At 36.4% G+C, this 27,480-nt stretch overlaps 2 protein-coding genes across 7 annotated transcripts in view; one reads left to right on the top strand and one right to left on the bottom strand.

Annotated features, from left to right (window-relative positions):
• The window catches only part of dpf3 (D4, zinc and double PHD fingers, family 3), a 36,826-nt gene extending 25,298 nt beyond the window's left edge, over positions 1–11,528 (top strand). Inside the window, exons 8-12 of one of the 3 annotated variants that reach the window (XM_019099026.2) lie at positions 201–338; positions 1,505–1,633; positions 8,849–8,961; positions 9,161–9,242; positions 9,973–11,528. In XM_019099026.2, coding sequence (XP_018954571.2) covers positions 201–338; positions 1,505–1,633; positions 8,849–8,961; positions 9,161–9,242; positions 9,973–10,040 — 530 coding nt within the window. In that variant the 3' untranslated portion in view covers positions 10,041–11,528. Of the gene's footprint in view, positions 1–200; positions 339–1,504; positions 1,634–4,547; positions 6,319–8,848; positions 8,962–9,160; positions 9,243–9,972 lie in introns of those variants that run through there. The other 2 variants (XM_019099027.2, XM_042746104.1) reach the window with 2 other exon arrangements.
• A 4,228-nt stretch (positions 11,529–15,756) lies between these two features.
• LOC109084348 (regulator of G-protein signaling 6-like) overlaps positions 15,757–27,480 on the bottom strand; it is a 65,079-nt gene continuing 53,355 nt past the window's right edge. For 3 of the 4 annotated variants that reach the window (XM_042746220.1, XM_042746221.1, XM_042746223.1), the window contains exons 6-18: positions 27,195–27,246; positions 26,668–26,732; positions 25,723–25,799; positions 24,968–25,049; positions 23,903–23,977; positions 23,721–23,819; positions 23,536–23,597; positions 22,757–22,867; positions 20,125–20,250; positions 18,279–18,465; positions 17,206–17,295; positions 16,216–16,269; positions 15,757–16,005 (exon numbers count right to left, since the gene is read on the bottom strand). In XM_042746220.1, the coding sequence (XP_042602154.1) occupies positions 15,955–16,005; positions 16,216–16,269; positions 17,206–17,295; positions 18,279–18,465; positions 20,125–20,250; positions 22,757–22,867; positions 23,536–23,597; positions 23,721–23,819; positions 23,903–23,977; positions 24,968–25,049; positions 25,723–25,799; positions 26,668–26,732; positions 27,195–27,246 (1,131 nt within the window). In that variant the 3' untranslated portion in view covers positions 15,757–15,954. The remainder of the gene's footprint in view (positions 16,006–16,215; positions 16,270–17,205; positions 17,296–18,278; positions 18,466–20,124; positions 20,251–22,756; positions 22,868–23,535; positions 23,598–23,720; positions 23,820–23,902; positions 23,978–24,967; positions 25,050–25,722; positions 25,800–26,667; positions 26,733–27,194; positions 27,247–27,480) is intronic. The other variant, XM_042746222.1, reaches the window with a different exon arrangement.

Here is a 27,480-nt window from a genome sequence, read left to right on the forward strand (position 1 = left end):
CCGCATGTCTCTCTCACTGGCTGAGAACATGCAATGTAGATTTTGTGATAGCGCTTTGACTCCACAGCTAGCTGCTTTTGTGAATTCCTTAGATGTGTGTTAGCATCCCAGCTTGATTATTAAAATAACTTATTTGAGACTCAATAAAAAGTTTTTGCCAGTAAAATGAATTTCATCATGACTAATGTTCTCTATCATAGTTTGCGGGAAGCGTTACAAAAACCGCCCTGGACTAAGCTACCATTACACCCATACTCACCTTGCTGAAGAGGAGGGTGAGGAAGAACGAGAAGCTGAAATCCCCCAATCTCCTCCTGTCCACCACGAGAATCACAAACGTAAGTTAATATCCTTTGAATTGTAAAATAAGTGTTTTAATATCTAGCACTCAATATATCATGTAGATTTTAGACATTTTATGAATGTTGTGTTTATTGTGGGCTACTTTTTGTGTTGTGCCTGTTTTCTAATTGCATTTTAATAACATTATTGTAAACAGTTCATCCATTCATATGTTTTATTTAAACAACTTTAGTATAGGGACCAGTTCTCACTATTAACAAGTTGCTTATTAGCATGCATATTATTAACATACTGGCGGTTTATTAGTACTTATAAAGCACATATTCTGCATGATCATAATCTACATCCCTAATCCTACCCAATACCTAAACTTAACTACCTTACTAACTTTAAATAAGCAGCAAATTACTTATAAAATGAAGAAAAATTCATAACTAATGGCACCTTAACAACCATAAACAAAACCCAAAAAAAAGCATGATGAAAAAAAAAAAAAAAAAAAAAAATATATATATATATATATATATATATATATATATATATATATATATATATATATATATATATATATATATATATATATGATATATGATCTCATAATTTTTCAATTAAATAAATGTAATACCTCGATCTTCCAATAAAACGGCAGACTTCTTTTCTGGTGGGGTTTACCAGATATCATTTAGTCCGCTTAAACTCTGCACCTTTTAGACCTCCCTTCATTCAATCAACAAACCGATGGATGAAATTGTGTTCTTTTTCGGTAATCCATTTCACTCAGTTGTATGTTACAATATGAGGGAATAATCTGTTGCTACTTATGCTACATAGTGACTTTAAACATGGTAAAATAATTGTAACATAAATTATTTCTATAGTTAACATCCAAGTGTGAATTTTAGCATAACTACAGTTAGTAGCATTTGCTCTATTCCAAACATTAGTGAACTTCCTCAACATATTCAATATAAATATTCTAATTATATTCTAATTGATATTATTTAGTATTCAATAAGCAAATAAATACATAGCAAACACAAATGTTTCTATTTATATTCTTTAATACTACAGTGTGCATGATGTTACAATTTTAGGATGTCTAAAATAATAAAAGTAATACTTTCCAAGTTATCTAGGGTTTGGAGTAGGTCATTGTTCTTCTATGTTCTCTTCCCCTTTTTAATTTGTACTATTTTTACAGCACAGAAAGGGCCTGATGGCACGATCATCCCTAATGACTACTGTGACTTCTGTCTGGGAGACTCAGGCTCTAACAGGAAGACAGGCCATGCTGAGGAGCTGGTTTCCTGTTCAGACTGCGGCCGCTCTGGTGAGTCCCTTCACATCACTGTATTCTCTATTACTGACAGTTACAGTATCTGCCCATGTTAGATCAAGAAGGGTAGTTTCACCTCCATCTTGTTTTAATTTCACTCTGAGGGAGATGTTTACTGGCATAGCCAATAATAATCTGGTTTAAATTATAAAAAGAAAGATTTTTTTTTGAATGAATTGCCAGATGTAGTCAGTAAAAGTATTCAGAGATTTCTCTCTCTCTCTGTAATCAATGTAAGAGTCTGTGGTGCTCTAAAATGGGCCAGATTACAGTATCTGTATTTCAGGTCAATAAGACTTTGTCTACAATTCAGATGTTAGTTTTATTGACGTAATAGGTTAAAGACATGTTAGTCTTCTATTTAAAAGAAGCAGAAAAGAATGAGCATTATACACACACATTATTCTTGCTTTTAAGAGAATTAAATGTGAAAATTTTACACACAGCAGTAAAACACCAAATAATTATATACATTTACAAGTACAAGTTTTTTTAGTTGATCTGAAAAAGCTTTAGTACATTTAATAAAACCCATATTTGGTATATATGTATCCACCAAAAGATCCCATTTAATGCTTTATCATGTCATGCATCAATAGCACATTTCATTAGCTTGTTTGTGCATATCCCATTTTTTCATGTTTTTTGCTAGAGCATGTTTGTTTCTTTGAGTTGTTGTGATTTGGGTTTGGCTTGGCATAATGGTGTCATATAGAAATGATTTCCCAGACACTGATTAATTCTACCAGAAAGGCTTTTTAATGGAGAGTTGCCATTAGAAGTGATTTAAACCCAGACTAGACTTAGGCCCTGTTTACACTTTTAAAATGTTTTCGTTTTAAAATGCATAACTTTTGCTACGGTTACGCCTATTGTTTACACTACTCTGGCGTTTTCGACCCTCGAAGTCTCGAAAACGGAGACTTTTGAAAATGCTGCAAACCCCGTTTTTAAAACTCCGGGGTTGTGTTTCAGTGTAAACGGACCAAAACGGAGACTTTTGAAAACAATGGCATGGCTTCCCACATTCGCTCTGCGTATCCTTGACAACCGTGTAAACAATAACATCATGCGTTGTACCCATAGATGTATAGGTAGATTCCCCATTCGATCACTCCAAGCACATAGACGCGTCCGCGCATGGTCACGTGACATGCGTTTTAGGTTGTGTAGTGTAAACGGAGATCGTTTCTGGAACGCAGCGGAAACGCCAGTGTAGACTAGGATCGTTTTCATTCTAAAACGCCGTTTTAAAACGAAAACGCACTAGTGTAAACGGGGCCTTAATCTGTGTCCTGGAAAGCAGCACAGTAGTTCAGAGATGGGCAGATTACCACTGTTTCCATGCAGTTGTTTATCTGTTGCAGTCTTGATGTTTATTCATGAATTCTTGCAGTATTTACAAACATGCTGATTAAAAGCAACATGTGAGGAGAGATCGCTCGGTCATTTTAAAAATGAATTCCAGTATAAATTACTAAAATTGTAATCAGTAAGGTAGCACAAATACCACAATATGAAAGTAACAGACTGACTGCATGACTTTTGGATTTACCGTACATGTGCAATGAGAAAATAAATAATTAATATATCGTTTTTTTTTTACTTAAGTATCTTTTGTGCAACAAAAGATACCATAGTGAAAATAATGAAAATAAAATTAATGAATAATATAAATATAAAAAATAGTATATATTTTTCCCTTTTTTTGTTTAATTAATAAAGAATTTAAATATATTTAAAAAAAAATTGTTATTGTTTCTTTCTAATATAAAAAGTTGAGTTTTACTGCTAAGATTTTGTTATCATACAAAAGACATATAGGCCTTAGTAAAAATCATCTAGTTGATATTCATTTTCTGCTCTGACTGTTTTGACCAAGGCTAGATCACAGTTCATTCTAATTAGATTTGGAAGGGAAAGCAGGTGCAATTCTGTGAAACTGCTGTGGGAGTGTCATGGGATTCGATTGAAACGGAAGAAACTGTTAAGTCATGCCGTTTTTTATGGCTAATGCCAAGAATACAAGGTCCAGAAGCATCTTACATTTTAGATTGCTTAGATGCGAAACGTTTTCAAGGTGGCAGACCTGAGAATATTTGCTCTTTGTAATTACCCAACCAATCCACATTGGTCTTTAAAAAAAAAATCTGATAAAAAAAAAAAAAAAAATTCCCATGCTTGCATTTAGAATGTGTATTGTGTTTGTGTCAGACATGTGAGCCAAATCCTGCAGTGTTGAGAATGAGCATTTATATGTGACGTGGCCTTTAGTGCTTGTGTTTTGGGTTTTTTTTTTTTTTTTTTTTTACACAAGTGCTTTTGCTAGCAAATGATCCTGGAACTCCTAAAATTCTTAACTGTTCAGGGCATTATCAATTATCTCAGTTCATGTGCGCAAAATATTCTCATATTTATTTTGCTCATATGCTTCCATTCTTTATGTTTTTCTTTCTTGGCTGTGTGATCCATTGCCTTCTCATAATCGAATGGTATAGCAGGAACAGGGAGAGACCAAATGATGTATTCTTCAGTAAATAAAAAAAAAAGTTTATAGGGATAGTTCACACAAAAATGAAAATTCCGTCATTATTTATTCACCTCAAAACTTGTAAGACTTTGTGTTCCATCAATCAGCGAGTAAATAATGACAGAATTTTCATTTAGCGTGATCTATCCCTTTTCATGATTCACTTACAGCTATTAATGCGCTGCAACTTTAATCTACAACCAGTGAGATAAACACATGTTCATGCAATCAGACATGCAAGCCGTAATCCCTTAATGTATGAGTAACAGCAAAGACTGCAAGTTGTCCAAAGCTCAGAGGAGTGTGAGTCCTAGCTGACTGCAGTGTTACTTGTGTGTGTTTCCACTGTGATGCTGATATGTCCGTCATGCATGTCAGCTGATCGCGTCGGTGGGACCAGGGCGAAGAGGAGGACGGGCGGACTTCTGGACATGTTCGGCGACACGTCAGAAAGCGAGGCATCCACCTTTCACGGCTTTGAGGAGGACGACCTGGACGGGCTTCTGTCCGACGACAGCACAGGCTCACCTCAGTACAGATAGACAAAGGAGAAGCCCAAGAAAACAGCATCAGAGAAACTTTTGGCATGTGTCTGCTGCCTGTTTTTTTTTTCTTTTTCCTTTTTTCCTGTTGTTTTGCAGCAGCATGCATAACGGATTCACAACTCCAGACACAATGTCAACTTCAGGAATTGCTTTCAAAGGACAATTTGCAGCCTTTTATAAATTAAGGAATGTTGTTTTTATTGCTTCACACTTCTGTATACTGAGAGGTGCTAGTTATCGGAGGAGCCATTACTTCTGGACTGTTAGTTTTCCGTCTTGGAAAATTCCAGGGATGTGTGGATTACACTTCGCCATGTAAGATAAATTGCCTACTGTGTGGAAATTTACTTTAGAAATAGAAATGAAAGAATTTCAAACCTCACGGAGGAGAAAATACTCAACATGTATCTGTAGGTCAGATAGTGAAGAGGGTTTTTTTCTTCCTACCTCTGGATAAATACAATATTTGCAAAGAAAGGGATCACGAGAAGGCAGAGTATGGGCTGAGGCCAGGCCCTGATTGGATCCAGATGGAAGGGAGGACAGTTTGCAGAGGTAAGAGCCAGTTGGCATTTCAATGTCCATCTCTCCTCCTTTCTCAGGACAGCTACAAGAACAAGAACGAAAAATGACAATGAAATTTGAATTCCCATGTTTGCTGGAGGATACATGCAACTTGGCCTCTCCCTAGTTTTGTTGAGTAAGAAGAAGAAATAGGACTCGTATTTTTGGAGTAACTTCCCTTTACTATTCAGGAAACTCTCCTTAAATGACAGGTACAAGAAGGGGTACAATTGTAGCGTATGTGCAATGATTCTCATGAAGGCTTTGTTTTGCAAATAAAATCTGGACCATTCACCTCTGTTAACAGATCCAGCTCTGAGGATTTGTCTGACTGTGTATGTGTAAATGCAAATAATAATAATACACTGGATTTCAAGCACATAAGCTTCCTACGTTCAATAGGAAAATGCAGTAAATGTGAACTAGAAAACAGAATACATGCAATAAAAGGCACAATACACATTAGCCACAGGGACGTCACCCAGTTAATATGGGGATATTTCAGTGTATCCATTTTGTATGAACAAAATTAGCTATATTTGCTCTTTAAAGCTCTTCTATTTATTGTTATGGTGAACTCATGTGTCACTTTTCAATTGAAACTGTTCCGTATTAATGCTTTCGATCTTGTCTCTATTTCAGGGCGTTCATTTTTTGAAAACGTTAATATCATTTATTAAGATATTGTATAATGTATATATGCCCACAAACTGTTGCAGGCTAAACCCATTGTTCTATAACAGTTCCTGATGATATTTCTCCCAGTGTTTTGATGTCTAAACTTTGAGGAAATGTTTCAATGTTTAACATTCAAATTTTAGTTCATTTAATACTAAGCCAAAGGGCAACATGGCTAGAGATGATGCTTGTAACTGCTTCTGTGTCATAAAGACCTGTGGCACAAACACACAGAACACACTTCATGCAACCTGTCATCCATGCTGTGGCCGCTGCTGAGTCCTGTTACTCCAAATGTCAGCCTGCAAGTCTTTCACTGGATTTTGTTACTGAAAAACATTAAACATTTTACATTTTATGAATTACTCTTTGAGTTAATTTTGTTTCAAGGAAGGAAAACAGGGGACAAGTGACCTTGAATAGTATTTGTACACTTTAGTCACACTTAAAAATGTCTGAACGACACTAAAATATCACTCCAAGTCTGCAAATAAATGATGCTAAACATGATCTCAGAACAAATCACTTTTATGAGCCATTTTTAACTGGTTCAAGGTCATTCTAGTGCATTTATGAAGTCAGCTCCCTCAAGTTCACATGAAGATTATTAAAACTGTCTTAATTTTGAATAATATGTTGTCTTATAATTTGAAACCTAGCAAAGTTGTTATTGTGAAATGTTTAACTTGAAAAAGGTGCCATATTTAATTTTCATAAATAACACTTGGCTTTATATTTTCTAAATGCATTACATTAGACATTTATACATGTTTAAGTATGGCTTGCATCAAAATAAATTTGGGGGCCAATGTAGTCTATAATTTCAATGCAACTAACAGAACTTTATCAAAATATTGCAAATAAAATATTTAAGTTATTTTAGATAGAATTTATATATATTGCATCAAGATCAACATCTTAAAGGGATAGTTCACCCAAAAATGAAAATTACCTCATGGTTTACTCACCCTCAAACCATCCTAGGTGTATAAGACGAATACAAATGGAGTTATATTAAAAAATGTCCTGGCTCTTCCAAGTTTTATAATGGCAGTGAATGGTGGTCGAGATTTTGAAGCAAAATAAAGTGCATCCATCCATTATAAAAAGTACTCCACATGACTCCGGGGGTTAATAAAGGCCTTCTGAAGCAAATCGATGCATTTGTGTAAGAAAAATATCCATATTAAAAACTTTACAAACCGTAATCTCTAGCCAATGATGTAGGCGTAGTGTAAGCTCAGGTGAGAAGTGATGAACGCTGAAGCGCACAGGAGAGAGCAAAACAAAACACTTGTAAAGAAAAATGTCAGAGGATTTCAATGTAAGCCAAGAGGAGACTGGTTTTCCTTTGCTGTAAACAAAAGTTGGTTCTTGCGAGACTAGCATATTCTCACTGGAGCTTACGCTACGCCTAGATCCTACATCATCTGTTTGAATGCCACTCTCTCGTGAAAACACATACGACAGGACACTAGACATTATATGGATATTTTTCTCACACAAATGCATCAGTTCATTTCAGAAGGCCTTTATTAACCCCATGAAGCCACTTGGAGTACTTTTTATGATGGATGGACTCATTTTATGTTTTTCAAAATCTTGACACCCATTCACTGCCATTAAAAAGCTTAAGAAAGGCCAGAACATTTTTTAATATAACTCTTGATTGTATTCATCTTAAAGAAAAAAAGACATATACACTTAGCTTGAGGGTGAGTAAATTATGTGTTATTCTTTTTGGTGAAATATCCCTTAAATCAGGCATGTTTCCATACACTTGCAAGAATTAAATCAAGACAAAAGATGTATGTCTAAATGTCGGCATAATGTGGCTTAATATATTCAACATAGTTCTGCATGTGAATACCAGGGACACAGCCATGAAGAGGAACGAGGTAGCAACTCTTATGAAACTCCCTGTAGGGAAAGAGCTTCACATAACATCCGACTTCAAGCCAAGGCTCCACATGCTTTCCAAACTGGGAAGACTGCACATGCTTTACTGGGCATCCAAGCAAGAGGAGTCTGCTGTTCTCACAGTTTCATTGAGGAAATGAGCAGGCCGAGGAACTGACACCTCCCTAAGAGACAGAAAGACAGAGAGAGAGAGAAAGACAGACATGTGAGGTTACAGAACCATCTGGCATTTCCCAAACCTGTGCTTACCCTCTCTCTGTGTGTGGAGGGCAGAACAGAAGATGGAGGTGTTTAGGGGAAACTGTTGTTTGTTCCTTCCACATAAATCATGTGTAATCTTTTTTTTTTTTTTCGGTCATGTTCCTGTCATTAATATAAAAGGATAGTTCACCTGAAATGAAAATCTGTCATCGTTTACTCACCCTCAAGTTGTTCCAAACCTCTATGAGATTCTTTCTTCTGCTGAGTACAAAAGAAGATATTTTGAAGAATGCTGGAAATGCTGAAAACGGTTGAGGGTAGCCATTGACTTCTGTAGAAATCAGTTGCTACCCTCAACTGTTTGGTTTTCTTTTGTGCTCAATAGAAGACAGAAACTCATAAAGGTGTGGAACAACTTGAGGATGAGTAAATGATGACAAAATGTTCATTTTTGAGTGAACTATCCCTTTAATGTTATCTATCTATCTATCTATCTATCTATCTATCTATCTATCTATCTATCTATCTATCTATCTATCTATCTATGGCTGTCTTTCTATCCCCCCACCCATCCGCATATCAATCCACCTTAAAGTACATAAATTACATTAAGAAACTTTCTACTGATTAGTCTTATGACATTTTATGTTGATTTATGTTTTTCTAAATTAAATTGATTATAGTGAAGTACATCTGAAACTAATCTAATCCTCTGAGTTTAGCTTCTCTTTTTTTCTGTCAGATTATTCTTTCATCTTTCTCTTTCACCAGGTCATCCTTCATGTCTGCAGTTCACAGACAACATGATGCAGGCTGTTCGGACGTACCAGTGGCAGTGCATCGAGTGTAAATCCTGCAGTCTGTGTGGCACCTCAGAGAACGATGTGAGTGTTAAATCCTAGGGGATGTATAAAATAGTGTGCGAGCGTAAAGAAATACTTTGACATCTCAGATTTCTCAAAGCTCTCTTTACTTGTTTGATATTATTGACGCAGCGTGTTGCTAGTATGCATGTTTCAGCAAGCCTGCTCATATGGCTGAGTGTGTGTGAGCTCAGCTCGGTGACGCCCTCTAATTTTGTAGGATCAGCTTCTGTTCTGTGATGACTGTGATCGGGGATACCACATGTACTGCCTGAAGCCTCCCATGACACAGCCACCCGAGGGTAAGATCACAGCAGTTAATAACATAATATATATTAAAATCATTAATAAATTGCATTGTTTCAGCTCTTAAACTGCTGAACCATAATTTCTTAACTTTTAGGTTTGGTGGAAGCTAAGGTCTTAACGTTTAATTAAAAAACTCAATATTAATTAGTTAAATGAATGTATATATATTTTTTCTTTTTATAAAAATACATTTAAAGAGGTCATGTATTGTTCTCTGAGGTTTACTTATAATGTTATCAAGACTTTTACATAAAAAACCCTGTCATTTTTATGTAATAGGCTATTTTCTGTACTGTTTTGACCCCCTCATCATAACGCTCTGTTTGAATAGGCTCAGAAGTAAACACCCACTTCTATAATTGGCTAATAGTTGTGTATGTTTGACAGCCTGTGTCCTACATTGATGAACGCTCAAACGATCTTTAATAACAGGCAAAGCAATAGTGATCAGCTAATAAAAACATATATCACACTTGTGTGGGGTTACATTGGATCCAAACAAAGGAACAAGTTCTTACTGACACTGTCTGGAACTTCATTAAAAACGAAGCTCATTAAATAAAGTTTATCTTTTAGTTTCTACGTAGACCTTTGTTTGCCGCTCTCGTCATTTACCTACATGTGAAAATCAGTGGGCGGGTCACACATTAAACAAACAGTCACACATTAAACAAATTCACATGCTATACATGTGAGTCACCTTAGTATCTGTTTCGTACACAGGAAGTTGGAGTTGTCATCTGTGTCTCGATCTGCTGAAGGATAAGGCATCTGGTTTCGGAGAGCCGTAAGCGTTGTGAGAAGGTTCTACACAGTTACACACACAGACTCGCACAGCAGACTCAGGATGGATGTTTGTCTTGGTTTTGCTCTGTAGTTCTCCTCCTGTAGTAGTGTGAAGTGGAGTCTTCCTCTACCTCTGTGTTACAAACATTTTTCTCAAGTCTAGGCAATCGGTAGTCTAACTCACATCCTGCTCACTAACAAATCCAAAGGAAGGTTGGGTCCAGATTGTCCGATTACCTAGAAACATGATTTGTATTATATAAAAAGTACTTAGTTAAATAGCAACACCAGCACAATAATTATAATATTGCAAATGAATGAAGTGATAATCGACCTCTTATACACACATAAGCTCCTGAGCTGCAATTCGAAGCTATTTTTAAGTTATCTGCTGTTTCTTCTCTAAGTCTTTAATAAAAGCAGCAGAAAATTACATTTAGAGACACACACTAGTGGTATAAAGCAAATTCCTTTTCATTTAAGTCGGTTTCTATTCACTTTAATCATGTTTTCAATGTGTCTATGATGTTTGTAAAGCCACATGATTTCTAGCCAGAAAAGACATTTTTGGCTCATAACAAGAAACTGTTTGATGTAAAGAGGATAAATGTGATTAGTAGCTCATCTTTCTTACTGGGATCATCATTCAGGTTGACATTTAGAGCATAGTATCTGAGAGTTATTGTGAAAGCAATCTTTAAACTAAATGGCAAAAAATAGTTTTTCCATGTTTTGAAGCAGGACTTAGCTTTGACTTCAGGACTGGAAAATAATGTTGTGAGTGTTTTTATTTGTTCTTTTACATATATAATTTAGCAGACAATCGTGTGGTTGGTAAATTACATGATAGCCATCATATAATGCTTTTCCTTGTGCTACGATAGTACTTGCATGCTTTCTTTTGCCTTTTCAAGCCAGCTTTTTTCCCTCTAGGTTACATTTTGTAATTATTAAATGTGAATGCATTAGACTGTTTAATCTTTCGTTACATTGTGTGGGACATGTCTGGTTATGCTCCAGGAACATTCCAGTTTTGTGTGTCCTAGACCCTTCTATTGTTCCATCCGCCTGTTTGGAGCCCTTCATACCTCTCTGAGTGAAACATCTGTTCACTCCATTTTGTATTTCTTTGCTCGTGATATATTAGCATTTCTATTTCCATCTGGACATTCTCTCATGTCATTCCCACCTCCTTCACCTGTATAATACATTAGAGGCTCTATTTTCAGAGCCAATTCATCAACACTCTCCAGATCTCGCGATCTGTTGAATATTTTAGATATGCATTTTATCTATTTTAAAGGTCATCTACATCACATTTACATTTGTTTTTCAGCTTAAAGGGATACTCCACCCCAAAATGAAAATTTTGTCATTAATTACTTACCCCCATGTAACAAAAATAACGACTTTATTCAACAATTCCTTTGTCAACAGTCTCCTATGTGTTTCTTCTTATCACCGTATGTGTATGCTCTTCTGTATCATCCATGCCACAAGGATGTGCTGTTTTCTTTCAAATCAAAGCTAAATACATGTAGAAACAGCACATCCTTGTGGCACGGATGACACAGAAGAGCATACGGTGATATGGAGAGACACAGAGGAGACTGTTGACACAGGAATTGTTGAATAAAGTCGTTATTTTTGTTTTCTTCGCTTACAAAAAGTGTTCCTGTCGCTTCATATAATCCAGATTGCACGTCTGATGGCAGATGGAGTATTCTGACGACGACTTTCATACCTTTTATGGGCCATGACACTGTTATTTACTTGGCAGTCTATGGGACAGTCAGGCCTCCAGGTTTTCATCCAAAATATTTTAAATTGTTTTCCAAAGACGAAAAACAAAAAACAGACAGCTGATACATTGACTTTTCGCACTTGAAATTGTTAACCCATTCTAAATATAAACCTTCAGGTATCTTTTTTCATGTTTTGTACTAGACTGTACATTTGTAAACCCTGGGTTAGTGTTCTTTTATGTATATTTACCTATATTGATCGGAGGAACACAGCATGTGCTTCATTTAAATATGTGCTCGTTTCGTTCCCCAATGTACCATCATAATAAACTGGTATCTTCTGCAGTGCTATGACTGCATTTCCATTCATTTCTGTTTGAACATTGTATTTTCCCCACAAACATTGACATGAAAGACAATGCAAAGGTTCCTGTGACTGTACAAAGCTCATGAATATGTAATGAAGCTGGTGCTAGTTAGGGTTATGATTGGTTATTTGTTGCTAAACAACTACCAGTTATAGAGTGCAGCAGTCAAAATAAAAGTCCCAATCCATTTTCTCCGACAATTAAAACTTATAAATTGCTATAAAAAAAGTGAGGTTGTTAATTGATGGTATTTGGTGGTATGTTGTTATCCTCATATACTCATATACCATATGCCTTTGTCATTTATAAGTGGAATTTCTGGTGAAAAACTACATTATCCATGATTCTGCAAAGACATTTCCACCAGAGAATCACGAAAGTCCCCTTATTTAGTTTTATGTTTCTCCATTGTTTTGTAATTTGCTCGACTCATTCACAAAGCTTCATGGGATTATAGTTTTTATCCTCATTAAAGCTGTCTGGTACCAGTCTTGTACCTTTGGCTTCAAATCAAAGTTTGTAATGTTCACAGTTTATAATTCTTTAATGAGAACTACAAATCCTATGGGAAAATACCACCTGAACCAAGGGCACTTAAAAAGTGGTCGGGCACTGTTGCACTCCTTGAAAGGGGATTTAACTCAAGATTTTTTGCTCCAGGCTTCATAACCCACTGCTAAATTCCCTTCTGAAGTAAAAGTGCAATACTTTTCATTGCCCTGGGTTGAAAGCAAGCTTAAAAAGACGATGACCTGGGGCTAAGCTAGAAACAGCTCCATTATACCAACTCACAAAATGAATTAAACTAGTACAAAAGTAGAAAAATGCAGCCTGCTACAATGACCTTTCTTGTATATAATCATCTGTATTCAAACACAAATGTTGACTTTTTAATCCTTTGCCATCACAAGAATCGGTTTGTACTTAGTTTTTTCTGTATTATTATTTTTTCTTGTCTTTTTCCTTTTTATCCTTGTAATGTAACTTTTAATAAAAAAAATAAAAGTAAAACCAAGCCCTTTGCTGATTTCACATGATTCCTGCCATGCTTACCACTAGAGAGCAGCACTTACACATTAACAGATGAGCAGAGACACCTCCTTCCTCTGTAATGTCATTCAGTGCTCATCTCAGTTCAGTATGATTATGAAATCCTTCCACACTGGCTTTATGGAAGTCAAATCTAGCTTATTGAAGTACAATTCTCTGATGTACTGTAGCTATATGTATATTGCTAAATTCAACATTTAATGGATGTTTAATGAACCATCACAAACAGTTTGAGCTAAAAATGTGTGACATAAAATTCTGTCCATGAAGAGAAAAATGAAAAAGCATTCCAGAGCTCTCCAAACTGAATGTTTATTGAATGTCTCAGGACTTCCGGTCCTCCATTCCATTATCTTGATCTACTGGATCCTCATCTTTGCCAATTAAAAAAAAGCCTAAAAGCAATAAAACTCTTTAGAAATATTCCATGCATAGATTTGTGCTGAATATGGCACTTGTGCCTCTACGTTATATTCCACGTTCAGAATTCTATACAGCATCTTCCATATCCAGGATTGCTATACATTTCATTTCAAACTAATGTACAGTTACGAGTCAACAAATCAACTACCTGAAATGTGCTATATAAGCCGCACACACATTTCTGATCTGCAATTTGACTGTGTTTAAATTTGTGGGCTAAAGACAACTGAGAGAATGAATGTGTTCCAGCAGCGTAAGTCTATGTGTCTCTGGCAGTGATGCTGCTTCAGGAAATGATGCAAGCAAAAAATACAGAAATGCGGCTGGGTGTCCTTCAATGAAAAAACACCTTTCTAATGGGTAGTAATCCCACAAAAACAGTCTACTGTTGATATGTTGAAAGGGAAGGGCTGTGATCCCCATATGTTTGTGTTCAGAGCAAATCATCATCATCATCATCATCATCATACTAATCACAACACCGACACAGAGCGACATTAAGCACACTACAATATTAAAGCAAAGACAAACATAGTTTATAAGGACCAATGTATTGGTTTCAAACATACCGTAATATCAGATGCTTAAGGAACCCCATTTCTGCCACACGAGAAAATAAATAAATAAATTGCTTTGGTAAATCACAATTATGACACTGTCATAATTATGTCATTAAAAGTTGAGATTTTGTAATAATTATGACTTACGCCAATAATGACTTAGTATCGCATAATTTTGATTTAAGTCATAATTATAAATTAAACAGTCAAAATGAGATACTAAGTCATTACTATAAAATAAAATCTAAATTATTACATTTTTGTCATTATTTTGTCAATTATTGCTTTTTTTTGTCAGTTTTCATAATTTTAACTTTTCGTTATAGGTTTTGACTTTTTTTATCTAATAATTGAAGTTTTTTTTTACTTTTTCCTCAGAAATCTCATAATTTCAATTTATGTCATAATCGACCCTTCGCAAAGACCCGCCCCCCTTCATTACTGTTGTCCGACAAGCCATGGTGCTCTAACGCAACACATCATGTTGAAGTGAAAATGCAACGCAGTGAAAATAAATCGCGGCGCAAAAAGGAAACTGACAACGCAGTGACAGACAAGACTAAGCAGGTTAGTTTTGGTATGAAACAAAGTCTCAGCTTTAAAATGTATATAAATACATTTATAAATACAATAAATGCCATTTTGTGGCTGTCGTGACAAATCACTGTAGCGCCTATATATAACATTATAGCATGAAATCAACATGAACATCAGAAGGTATCTTGTTTCAACCGTGGAAAGATGTCAATACATAAGGTTTTTCAAGTTTAAGTCTAGCGACGATAATCTACTCTTCTGTCTTAGTTTGTTTGTCGGACAAAAATGGCGGATTCGGCGTTATGATTGGTCAGATCACCTGTCAATCAAAATTCTTGCGAAGGGACCATTTTGATTTTTTGTGACAAAATAGGCCTTCATAGACACTCCTAAATCATTTAATTTTGTTATCTGTTTGGTTCAGGAAACACAGTGACAAAGCACGACTCGCATCTCCGGGATCCAGCGTTCCTCACTTGGCGCCGTTATTGTGCAAAAGCAATATTCAGGGCTCTGAATCATCCTGAAATACAGTATTACCACAGTCTAAAAGGTATCGCTCTTCATTATTTTCTCATCTCAGTTAGAAGTATCATGTGCTAATACAGTAGGTGAGTATAACACGGCCTGTAGACAGAATAAATAATTCTAGTTTCTTCGAAATGGCAGGAATAATAATGTGCTTTTCCAAACCCCTTCATTTCCACTTTCATTCTTCATATTCTGTGACTGTCCAACAAAAAATATATGACGAAAAGTTCTGTGCAAACCTTGACTGAGGGAACACAGTCACTGAAAGCCCTTGTCAAGTTCTTCACTCCTTTGGAATGCTCTGAAGATTTGAGACACATCCTCACTTCATCTAAATGCTTAGCGTTGACATTGTTTTCATATCTGACAATGAATGTTTTTAACAGTAATCCAGGGAGACAGTCCCGTTCTTGCTGCAGTTTGGTTGTAGATTTCAAATAAATGTAAAATGGTTCTCTAGATGGTACTGATAAATCTGACATTCATGTATGCGGTCTTTGTAGTCACTGATTTAATAGATATAGACAGCACTGTCGCCGTTTGGAGAATTTTTTTTTTTTTTTTTTTTGGACTTATTGCATGCTGCCATCTAGAGTCGGTAGCTGTGCGGTGTTTGGGTGGGTTTTGGAGAGAGGGTGGTCCATACATGTGGTCCGTCATGGCCACAATCCTTCCACCCCAACAAACTGCAAACCGCAGAACTCGTCAGGAGGACTGCATGAGGCCTGTCAGTCGTTTACTTGTCAGAGACTTGCCCTGAAACACAATTAGAATTAATTAATTGTGTACTTTAAAGAGTACCGTCTAAAAATTGTGATCTTGGATTCAACTTATAATATTCATCAGTAAATTCCAAATATACTATTTTATTCTGGTCTGACAACCTTCCAGAAAACCTGATTTTGAAACAAAGCTAGAAAAAGAATGTCGAGAGTCGCTTTTTTCTAGACAACAGGTGCCACTCACCACACTGCGAGTGAATTTCTCCAGGGATGTGCGTCGACCTTGCTCAGTCTCAGGCTGTGGAGCCGGGGTTAATGGAGGGGAATGGGGAAGATGCAGTGCACAACACCAAGTTAACGTGTTAGTAAATAAAAGAAAATGGATAACAAGAAAATTTATGTTAATCTGAAATAATCACAATGGGACCGAGACAATCAAACTGCAGAATGCCTCTGAAGTGAACTGAAGTGCTCATTTTTAACCATTACAAGTTGGCAGTAGAGTAAGTAGGCCATTTGATGAGTAAATATGAAGTTGGCTTAGTATGTTTTAATAGGTACAAGCTGAACACTGAACACTTGTTTGCAAGCAAAGAAAAGGAAATCATTCAGTTCAGGACTGATGTTTGTAGTCAAAAGGAAATTAAGGCTTGAAATATCATCTCTTACGAAATAACTGACTTGGAAAAATGTGCTGAAAATGAACTCACCCTCAGGCCCTTCAGGAAGAACAGTTTGTTTCTTCATCGGGATAGATTTGGAGAACGTGTTAATGATTAGTTTCTTACAACCACAGATTTTCACTTTACAAGACACTAATTGTTGGACTGGAGTTGTACGGATTACTTGTGGTTTATTGTCATGTTTTTATCAGATGTTTGGACTCTCATTCTGACGGCACCCATTCACTGCAGAGGATCCATTAGTGAGGAAGTGATGAACTGCTAAATTCCGCAAAATCTATTCCAATGAAGAAACAAACTCATCTATATCTTGGATGACATGAGGTTAAGTAAATGTTAATTTTTAATCTTAATTTTGGGATAAACTATTGCTTTAATGTCCTGACAGAAAATTTATCTTTTCTGTTTTGCAACATTTAGGAGCTCTAGGAGCGCACTGATTTTTGTTCTTATGGCTGAATGGTTTGTGAAAAAGAATGAGTGATACTGAAAACAAAAATGCAGAAAAATTCAGATTCATTATACGTGGCAGAGAGAGATTTGAGACGAACCTTCTTTCTGGCCAGCAGGAGGTCCTGGTAAGCATTGGAGCGCAGGAAACGAGGGTAGCTGTCACTCTTCATCAGCTTATAGATGTGGTCCTGAAAGAGAAAAAACATTGGAGGCTGACAGTGAGTCTGCAGCCTGGACGAAAGGAAAGTGCCTCATTGCAAAGTAATGAGAAAGAGCCAAGAATCTTCACAAAAACTGCTTTCTGTCCTCATGATCCGGCTTCTATTTCCTTTCAATCATGACATTGCATATGCACACATGAATAAATATGTACTGTAGTAGGTTCTCCCAAGGGATAATGTATATCTTGCAGCAGGATTAATTAGACTTTGCTGCTGCATATGAAGGCGATGAAGGTGCATGTTCTTTTTCCTTAAAGATTATTAAAAAAAAGAAAAGCATAATTCACTTGACACTGACAGACTCCTAGCAAGTACACTGACAGACTCTAAGCAGTGGATTCTGCAACACATCCTTCAATTATTCTACTTTGTCACTACAAGCTAACTGCTCTCAGAAAATTCAGTTTCTGGAATAAAATAGGTTTCATAATTCCAGAGAGACCTTTTACCCTGGTTCTGAGCATTGCTATGCCTGTTATTCTGTCTCTTTCATCAATCATGTAAATGTAGATAAATGAAGGAGACAGACACAAGACAAACTCTTCTGAACAGAGCCATGAGGACAAGGACAAGGAACAGATGATCCATCAGCATTATTGTACATCAATCTCCCCGAATAGCCCAAAGCCCTCAAGTTCCTATTTCATCATTTCAAAGAATGAAAAAGATTCTGCCTCGGGCACAACTTGTCCCTAAGTGCAGCTTTCATAATTCCTCTGTCCATCAAAAAACCTAAAAGCCCTCAATCATCTGTGAAAATGTGTTTACAGTATGATTACTGGACATTAAAAAATAATAACATACAATTGTTAGATATCTCAAGATTTCTTCCTATTTAGTTACAGTACAGTAGGATCATTTTCTCCAAACATGCAGAAGAGGTGTGGAAATTGTTAAAAGGAACAAAAGGCATCAGTGGTTGAGCTGTACTTCCTGTGACAGTTACTCACCTGGGCATCTTCAAAGCTGTAGCGGCCCGGGTCTTTTAGATTCTGACTGGTGCGCTCGTAGCTGTGCGAGTCCAGATTGATGGCATTGGGAGCTCCCTCAGCAAGAAACTCTTGCCAGATCTCCTGAGCACGAGCTGCCACTTCCTGCAGGGGGCGGCACTTCAGATCCTGCACAGCCAACCAGAACCTAAAGAGAAAATAATAAATGTCAGCTGTATAGAATATTGGTCATGGGAGGATGGTGAAAATCAAATTAATTTGAACATATGAACTTTTATTGTCAAAATAAAAATTCTACATATATACACTACCATTCAAAAGTTTAGGCTTAGTAGGATTTATTTTAGTACTTTCATTCAACAACAATGCATTAAATTGATCAAAAGTGACAGTAAAGACATTTATAATGTGACAATTTTTTTTTTAAATACTGTTCTTTTGAACTTTTCAGTAATTAGAGAATCCTGAAACAATGATCATGGTTTCCACAAAAATATCAAGCAGCACAACTGATTTCAACACTGACAATAATAAATGCATATTAGAATGATTTCTGAAGAATCATGTGACACTGAAGACTAAGAAATTCAGCTGAAAATTAAACTTTGCCATCATATAAATAAATTATATAGTAATACATTATAATTGTAATAGAAAACAGTTGTTTTGTGTAATAAGTGTAATAATCCACAATATTACTTTTTAAATCATATTTTTGATTTAAAAAGTCATATTGGCGAGAGACTTCTTTTCAAAAATGTTTCAATGTTTTGCCAACCCTAAACTTTTGAATGACAGCGTACATATTTTTGTTCCTGTGCCAACATTTGGAATGTTGGTCAATGGCATCATGATTTTGTTCTCATATCTTGGTGTTCAACCTCATATTTCCATGTGAGGAATATTGCATATATGTGTCAATGCATGATGTTATGAGGAAGAAGAACAATCTTTAGGCATTTGTTAAATTTGATGGTAAACATGTGAAGGCAAGACTATCTACAATCTGATTTCAATCGTGCATTATGTTGCTGTTTCACAGCCAAGTTCCCTCCCTGAAGCTAATTTTCACTCCCAATTAGCACTTGGCATGTGTTACTTTTGGCCCCCTCTTTACATCGTTGATGGCAATGGCATTCCCAAAATCCTCAGGAACAAACGCCGGGTTAATTATGGAAGTCAGTACACACACAGCACCCGCCACAACAGATAGAGGAAAGCAATCGGCCAGTAACTTCTTATTCTCTCATATCACACTTGCTCTGTAGCTCTATAGATCTCTGCAGTGTAGAAGTGGTTTAGGCCCTAATGGGCCCAGGGGAGAGTCAGGCAGTCAAGAGGACACATCACTTTCACTCTCCTCACAGACTGGCAAACATAAGACAGCCCCTACAGAGGCTATTAGATGCCTAGCTGGGGGATACGCAGAGATACGAGAGGGGTGAGAGATGTATGGAGACAAGCAGCATTTTATCTCTCGCCCAGTCACTTTACGGCTCCAGTGACCTGCGTTATCTCTGCAGCTCCCTTCGGGGCCTTGCTGTCCTGGTTGGGCATCTCCTGGGGCCCGCCGCTGCCTTGTTTGCCCCATGAAGCCCGTGGTTTGCAGTAGCTTATCACAATGCATCAGTGATGAGGCTTTGGAAGTGGTAATGATCATGTACCATCAGTGGATTTACTCACTCGTTCTCATCAGTGATATTAAAGGTCTGACCTTTTGCTTGTCCTGTTCTGCTACATTTTGTGCAAGTCATTAAAAGCAGAGTGGGAGGATAAGAGAGAGGGGAAAATGTCACAGAAGTGCAAATGAAAGGAGGACGGAGGAATAAAGTGCTGGAAAACTCACAGCAGGTTCTCGGAGCTAAATTCAGACTCCAGGAATTTAAGAAACTGCTCACGGCCCACTGGATCCTTTAAAGCCTCGTCCAATGAGAAGCCCCACTTCTTTACTCGAGGTTGACTCGGGTCCTTACTAAGACAGAGACACAGAAAGAGAAAGACAGTATTTTATTTATTTAACTTGCATTGTTCTTCCAGATATCTACTGACAGCAGCTAGTGCTTTGACAACACAATGTACCATTGTTTGTCATATTAGCAAGACGGGGCTGAAAACAAAGAGAGAAAGAGACTGTGTGTGTGTACACGAGATCCCTTAATCACGCCTAATAATATCTTGTAAATTAGTGTTTGAATAAGTAACAATATGTAAACCACCACAGGAATACTAATCATTTTGAAAAACCTAATTCCAACAACTGTTAATTAATTTAATAACTTCATTTTTGCCTAATTAAGTGACAAGAGTCACATTGTTGAACAATGTGAACAGATACATAGAAAGAAACCCAGAAATAAAAGCCTTATTTTCTGTTTATAACAACTGTTCAATATAAAATAAATAAAATGACTTGTTTTCTATGTGACTATATTATAAAATGTAATTTATTCCTGTGATTCAAAGCTAAAAATTTAGCATCAATACTAATGCTGTCAAATGATTAATCGCATCCAAAATAAAAGTTTTAGTTCATATAATATTTAGTGTGTACTGTGTATATTTATTACGTGTATGTAAATACAAACACATGCGTGTATATATTTAAGAAAAATATGTTATGTTTATATATTAAATATATTTATATATAATATAAAATATACTAATATAAATATATGAATGTATATACATGTAAATATTTCCGAAATATAAACTGTATGTGTGTGTATTTATATATACATAATAAATAATCACACTACACATAAATATATTATGTAAACAAAAACTTTTATTTTGGATGTGATTAATCGCGATTAATCGTTTGACAGCACTAATGAATACTCAAGTCTTTAGTGTCACATGATCCTTCAGATATCATTCTAATATGCTGATTTGCTTGATTTATTTATGTTGAAAAAAGTTATGCTGCTTAATTTCATGAAAGCTGTGATACATTTTTTGTTTTGTTTTGCAGGATTCTTTGATCAATTAAAAGTTCAAAAGATCAGCATTTTTTTTAATAGAAATCTTTTGTAACATTATAAACTCCTAAACTTACACTATTAACCAATCCAAAAAAACATTAATCAACAAAAACCTTACTGACCAAGTTTAAAGTTTAAAATAAGAAATAAAGCAATGTTTTAAAATATAGAGGCACAATTATAAGTCATAAAAATACTCGGTGCAAGTTCATGTAATCGTGAATCATCTGATCGACTGGAAATATTTAGACATCATAATAAAGAGGACTGTTTAGAGGAATGTGTTCGCTCAGCTACAACAAAATGTGTCTTTAAAACAGTGATTTAGCGTTTTGTCACAATACACTGCTACTTGTTGGAAAAAGTAGTTCGTTATTGGCAAAGCTTGATGAGGGGGTGTGTGGGAGGTATTTCTTCAATCCTGTTAGTTAGGGCGTCTTTGAGGGGCTGTGAAAACGTCTCAGGCAAGCGGAGATGAAGGAACCTGCAGTGTTTTATACAATTCAAAACAACATAAGGACTTCAGCAGACTTGAAACTATTTGTGATATTCAGAACGAGGTACTACATTAGTCAAAATTCTAAAGAGAGCTCCACCAATCAGAGTAGTCACTGTTACTATGAAGACACGGCACTCGCTCTGTGATTAATGTCATTAAATCATTCCCCTCACACTATCAAATTCGCCATCCTAGAGTTTCTCTTGGGTGACTTTTTTTTAAAAAAATTGTCTAAAATGTCCATGTTTTGGCTTTTTCCCCCTATTGACATACTCTACAGTCCTTATACATTATATTTGCATTGCTTTGACTGTTCTCTGTAGATTCTTCATTCTCACACACCACAATTGGTTGATTATGTACAATGCCTGCATGCTATTATATTACTACTTTTCAGTTATTGCCTTCAGCAAGCAAAATGCCGGATTCACAAATCAAATAGGTTCATATTAACAGATTACAGCTTTCACAATGGGAGCATGGGGTGTGTGGTGTTGATCCCAGAATTTGTCCCAATCATCAAAATGAAAACACCTCGCTCACGCAGTATGTATGAACCGTGCACAAAAAATTCGGAATCACATTAGCCAAAGAAGAAAGTTTGTAAGCTAAATTAACTAAATGAAACACTTTACTATAAGGCTATGCATTGGGAATCACAATGAACATTAAAGCACATGTATTTTATAAATGAATAAATAACTGTCTGCAGACCTCCATGTTATTTTAAAATTGACCCCAATTTGAGAATAATCAGGAAACAAAAGCACAACATAATAGTGACACAAGACTTTCAAAATAAAACCAAAAAGAAGCATAACAACAAAACAGACAATAGCGTTTTGACAAATGAGACCCTAAAAATGACCAACGTAATCAAGACTCTCAGTTAAGATAAGTGAAATTAAGAAATTCAGACATCCTGATCCCTCTTCCTTTCATCTAAAGAAAACTAGACTAGCTCTATAAAGAGAGATGTAGTGTTAAGGTTTTCATACCTGGCCTCTAGCTCCCAGAAAGTGACATCATCACTGATCCAGGGGTTAGCTGGATCTGGTAGTGTTACAAACGGGTCATAGTCAAGATACTGCTCTGTGTAGATCATCAATCTGCAAAAATGGGTTGAAATCATGTTATTATTTCATATTATTGTATAATAGTATTTTTGTCTGTTTTTTATTATTAGAACCACATGAACTGTTTTCACACATGCATTCCTCCGCAAACGTGGATGGTACACGGTACTAAAATACTCTTGACAGTCTCCCACACAACCGCAACCCGACCACTGAATTTATAGCATTAAACTTAATGTGGTTTGATTCCTGAATTTATCAAAAACATACAGTGCAACCAGTGTAGATTCCCAAATAAATATCTTAAATAAGTCAGTCCTTTTTAAAAGAATCAAACACATACAGCTTATAATTTAACTATTTGTTGTAAAGTGAAATTTGTACTGTTTGGCATCTTGTAATTAAAGTTACACATGAGTTTTGTCCGAAGTATTTTATAAGAATTAATAAAATGTTTACACAATTTTAGTTTTTGTATTGTTGTTTAATCTGTATAGTTACTGCCAATTAGTCGAATGCAATACATTTTGTCTCTAAACAATTCTTATGAAAATGTTTAAAGTACTAAAAGCCAATAAATTTTATATGATACCCATCTTTAATAAGCATAATGTTTTTTTAATTAACATATTATTAATGGCAAGTATTAATATTTGCTGAAAAAAATTTATTTCATGGACAGATCAAGAAAGAGGACTTACGTCTCAGCGACTTTGGACATTTTCATACAGTGCCGATCCAACTGAGTGTTCAAGAACAGAATCTGAAAGAGACAGAATACCGTTGCTCACTGCTTCTCCACTTGAGCAAGTGAGTGATCGTGCTAAATATTAATAACCGCTGTGAGGCAGTCAAGAATCAAATTCACACCGTCGCTCGCACACACCTCTTTCTCTACGTCCTCTCTGGTGTCCTTGCCGCTCTGCTGGGAGGGTGTGTGTACAGGACTCTGAGTCTGTGTGTCATCCACTACTCCATACACTGACTGCAAGACAGAGACAGAGACGGAGACGGGTCACAATACAATCAGACACATACAGCACATGCTTATAATAAGAGCATAAGCACCTTTTTCACCCTTTGAGGATTCTTCAGGCGACGGCACTTCCTGATGTCCATCTCTGTGGTGTTCACACACCCAGGCTGTCAATCACAATCACATGTAAATCAGCCATATAAAAATTGAAGATGCGTACATTTTCCACTACAATCTTGAGTCACACTAATTTCCGAATCCAATAATTACACATATCGTTTCATTTTCTTTCCTTAAAAAGAAACTGAATTTGTTAACAGCTGTGCTAACTATGAAAAACTGAGATTAATCACACTTAAATATCTGTTAACATTTTAAAATGGGGTTTTATTCATTTAATAAGCTATCAGAACAGCTAAAATGAAAAAGGGATAGTTCACCCAGTAATTTAAATTCTGTCATTTTCTCACCCTCATGTCATTCCACACTTGTATGACTTTCTTTCTTCTGTGAAAAATGAAAGAAGATCATTTGAATAATGTTAGTTACCAAACTGTTTTTGTTACCATTGACTTCAGTTGTCTGGACAAAAAACACTTGAGCGATTTCTCAAAACATTTTTTGTGGGACACTCGTGAATGCAACTCGTGTTATTAAAATAAAGTTATTTTAGTTTTCTTTGTGCACACAAAGTATTCTCATAGCTTGAGAATGTGCACCTTGAATGTGTCATTTCCATTGCTTTCTATGCAGGGCCAGAAAGCTCTTAGCTTTCTTATCTTAATTTGTGTTCTGAAGGCCTTACAGGTTTGGAACGACATGAGGATGAGTAATTAATGACAGAATTTCCTTTTTGGGTGAACTAACCCTTTAAGTGTCCTTTTATGCACTTAAGGAACTCTGGTATGCATTTTAAATGTGACCAAAAGAATTTAATTTTAGTTACTGTAGGAACCTTCACAAGACTTTACAGTTTGAAGGAACTTCTGGGTTCCAATTAGCAAGAACTAGCCTTTTTAAAAATAGCCTTGAGGTTTTCCAAAGTGGTCATCTGAGGAACCCCAATGGTGTTTTAAGTATTTAATTTTTACAGTGTGCCTATTTGATTAGATGCAAACACAGAAACCCGTCCCACACTGGATCCACCCCTCACACACCACAGGACGGTGAACATCCCAGAAGGCTCTCTCTTGACTATCCACAATCTTTCTCTCCGTTTTGTCTTTTTTCCTGTCGATCCTACAAAATCAGAGAAAACACAAAGCTGCAAGACATATTAAACAAATAGCAGGAAACCTTCCCAATCCACACACTCACACGTTAAAACAGACGAGCGAAGCCCTTGTGCTCATCAAAGTTGCAACCTGCCTGCGAGCAGAGCCAATTCATTTCCATTCCTGCCACTTCACTCTTACATAACTGACATTTGCTGCATCACTCTCTCTATCTCTCACTGATCCTGGTTTTGAGCCCTGAGACTCTTTCATTCATCTCTCTTTCTCTTCTGTTCTTGCTCTCCTCTAAATTAGGCTTTTCGTCATGAAAAGAGTACTGCGGACAGTGTGATGATAGAGAAAGACTGACGATCAAAAATCAGAGCAGGGTTGACTTGTGTTTGCAGCCCTCGGCCATCAGATGAGGCTCTTCAGTCGGTGTTTGAAGAGCGAGAGACTGCTTCAATCAATGAGGACCACTCCAAATCAAACACACATGCTAATACGTCTCGCCCCTAACAACTGCACTTCAGCAATATTATGATGTTACATCATAATGAGGGCTTGTGTATATACAGTATGTCTTTGTGTGAATGTGTGTGGGCTGAAAACAAAGGGTAGATGTGTCTTCAACACAGAAGAGAGCAGGTATGAGGGAGAGCAAGTGTTTGCGTAGTTGTCCTGACAACAGCACTTACTTGACCTGTGCCTCAGCCTGCATGAAGATGAACTCCCACTTCCTTGCAAAAGCCCTCTGTAGTCTCGCTAGATTCTCCTGAATGAGATAAATGAGTAAGTGGAAGAAAGAGAGAGAGAGAGAAAGAAAGACAACATTTCTCTTCCGGTTCATCCATCTAAACTGTAAGGTCAGCTCTTCCCTAATGGGTTAGCAGTAAGCTATGTTATATCCTGGTATTTTGACATTGTAATATTTCATAATATTATGTTTTTTTTAACTGTAATTTTAATCAAACAATTACACCCTTGATAAGCAAAAGAGACCTCAAAACCAACTCAAAATTTTAAATAGAATTATGCATATAAAATTCATAAAAATGTATATATTTTTATATTTCTTATTTGTTTTCTTTCTTTCATATATAAATATACATTTTAAATAGTATATAAACTTTTTTTCTTTATAATATAACTGTGACCAATAATTTTGAAAAGCATAAAGCATGCTGACTTTGACATCACAGCTCAGGATCACTTCAGTCAATCTGCATGTCATAATGCCATTTTAAACAACAACAACAAAAAGTTCAGAAATTAGCATCCATGAGCAAAGATGGAAGCAGGCATTACAGAGGTCCTTGTTCAGGCCACTTAAAAAAAAAACAACGTTAAAAACTCCACAGAGGCACAGAGTTTACACTCTTTGAGGGAATCAATCTATAAAAAAAACTTCCTTCTTGTTACCTCTGTACATTAAGCAAGGACAGGAGAAAGTATCACTGAAAAAAGAAAAAAATTACACACTTCACCTTTATTTCTCAATGACAAGGGCTCATAATTGGTATTTTCAGGTATAAAATAACTTGACATATCTGTTAATAGCTGTGAAAATACAAACTGAGATGCTTTTGCCAGCAAAATGCTTCCATTTTCTCTGTCGGCTGTCATCGCAGTGGGTCACTTACCGCCTCATAGTCCGCCAGCTCCAGCCGGGTCTTGTTCTGCATGGTCCGTTTGCACAGATAGATGGCTGTGACAGGCAACAGAGAGAGAAAGAGACAGACAGAGAAGAGAGAAACAGACAAGAGGCCATAAGAGACTTGGCCTTATCAGCTGTCATGTATAATCCCACCCCTACACATACACACACACATCCAGTGATTGGATTTAGTATTTTCCTCTGCATCTATCATCTCTGCTTGGCCAATTTACAGACAGTAGGAACTGAGAATGAGTCACCATTGACCATCAGTGAACATCTGCCCACAGTCAACACATTCTCATACACCTACTAATGCTCGGCAGTTCTCCCTGACTGTTCGCCTGTCCAACAGAGCTGTAATAATCCTGGGAAAGCAGACTGTGGGCTGAACACGTGGTGTCCAGCGTCTCTGGGACCTTATGAGTTATATTAACTCTCTGAAGAACATCTATCTCTGTGTGCTCTTGCTGTACGTCACTGTGACCATTCCCAGGAGGGTCCTTCTCTTACCGTAGTCTGTGTTCTCTGGCTCCCAGCAATTAGAGGGCCAAAAGTATGGAGCCTGGTGGGAAAGATAGATTTGCAAAATTGTAAAATTGAGTAGGCAGACTTTAGAGTATGAACATAAACTTATTCTAGCCAAAATACATTTAATTGTGCTGCTCATTTCTCGTATTTTTACATTTAGATTTCCTTTGCTGTCATCTAACACTGACTTTAAGTGAATCTGTAAAAACACAAAGAATTTAATAACACTGTTAAATCTAATCTGTAACGTCACAATGAAATTCTTTTT

This window comes from Cyprinus carpio, chromosome B20 (assembly GCF_018340385.1).
Source record: "Cyprinus carpio isolate SPL01 chromosome B20, ASM1834038v1, whole genome shotgun sequence".
Lineage (NCBI taxonomy): Eukaryota > Metazoa > Chordata > Actinopteri > Cypriniformes > Cyprinidae > Cyprinus > Cyprinus carpio.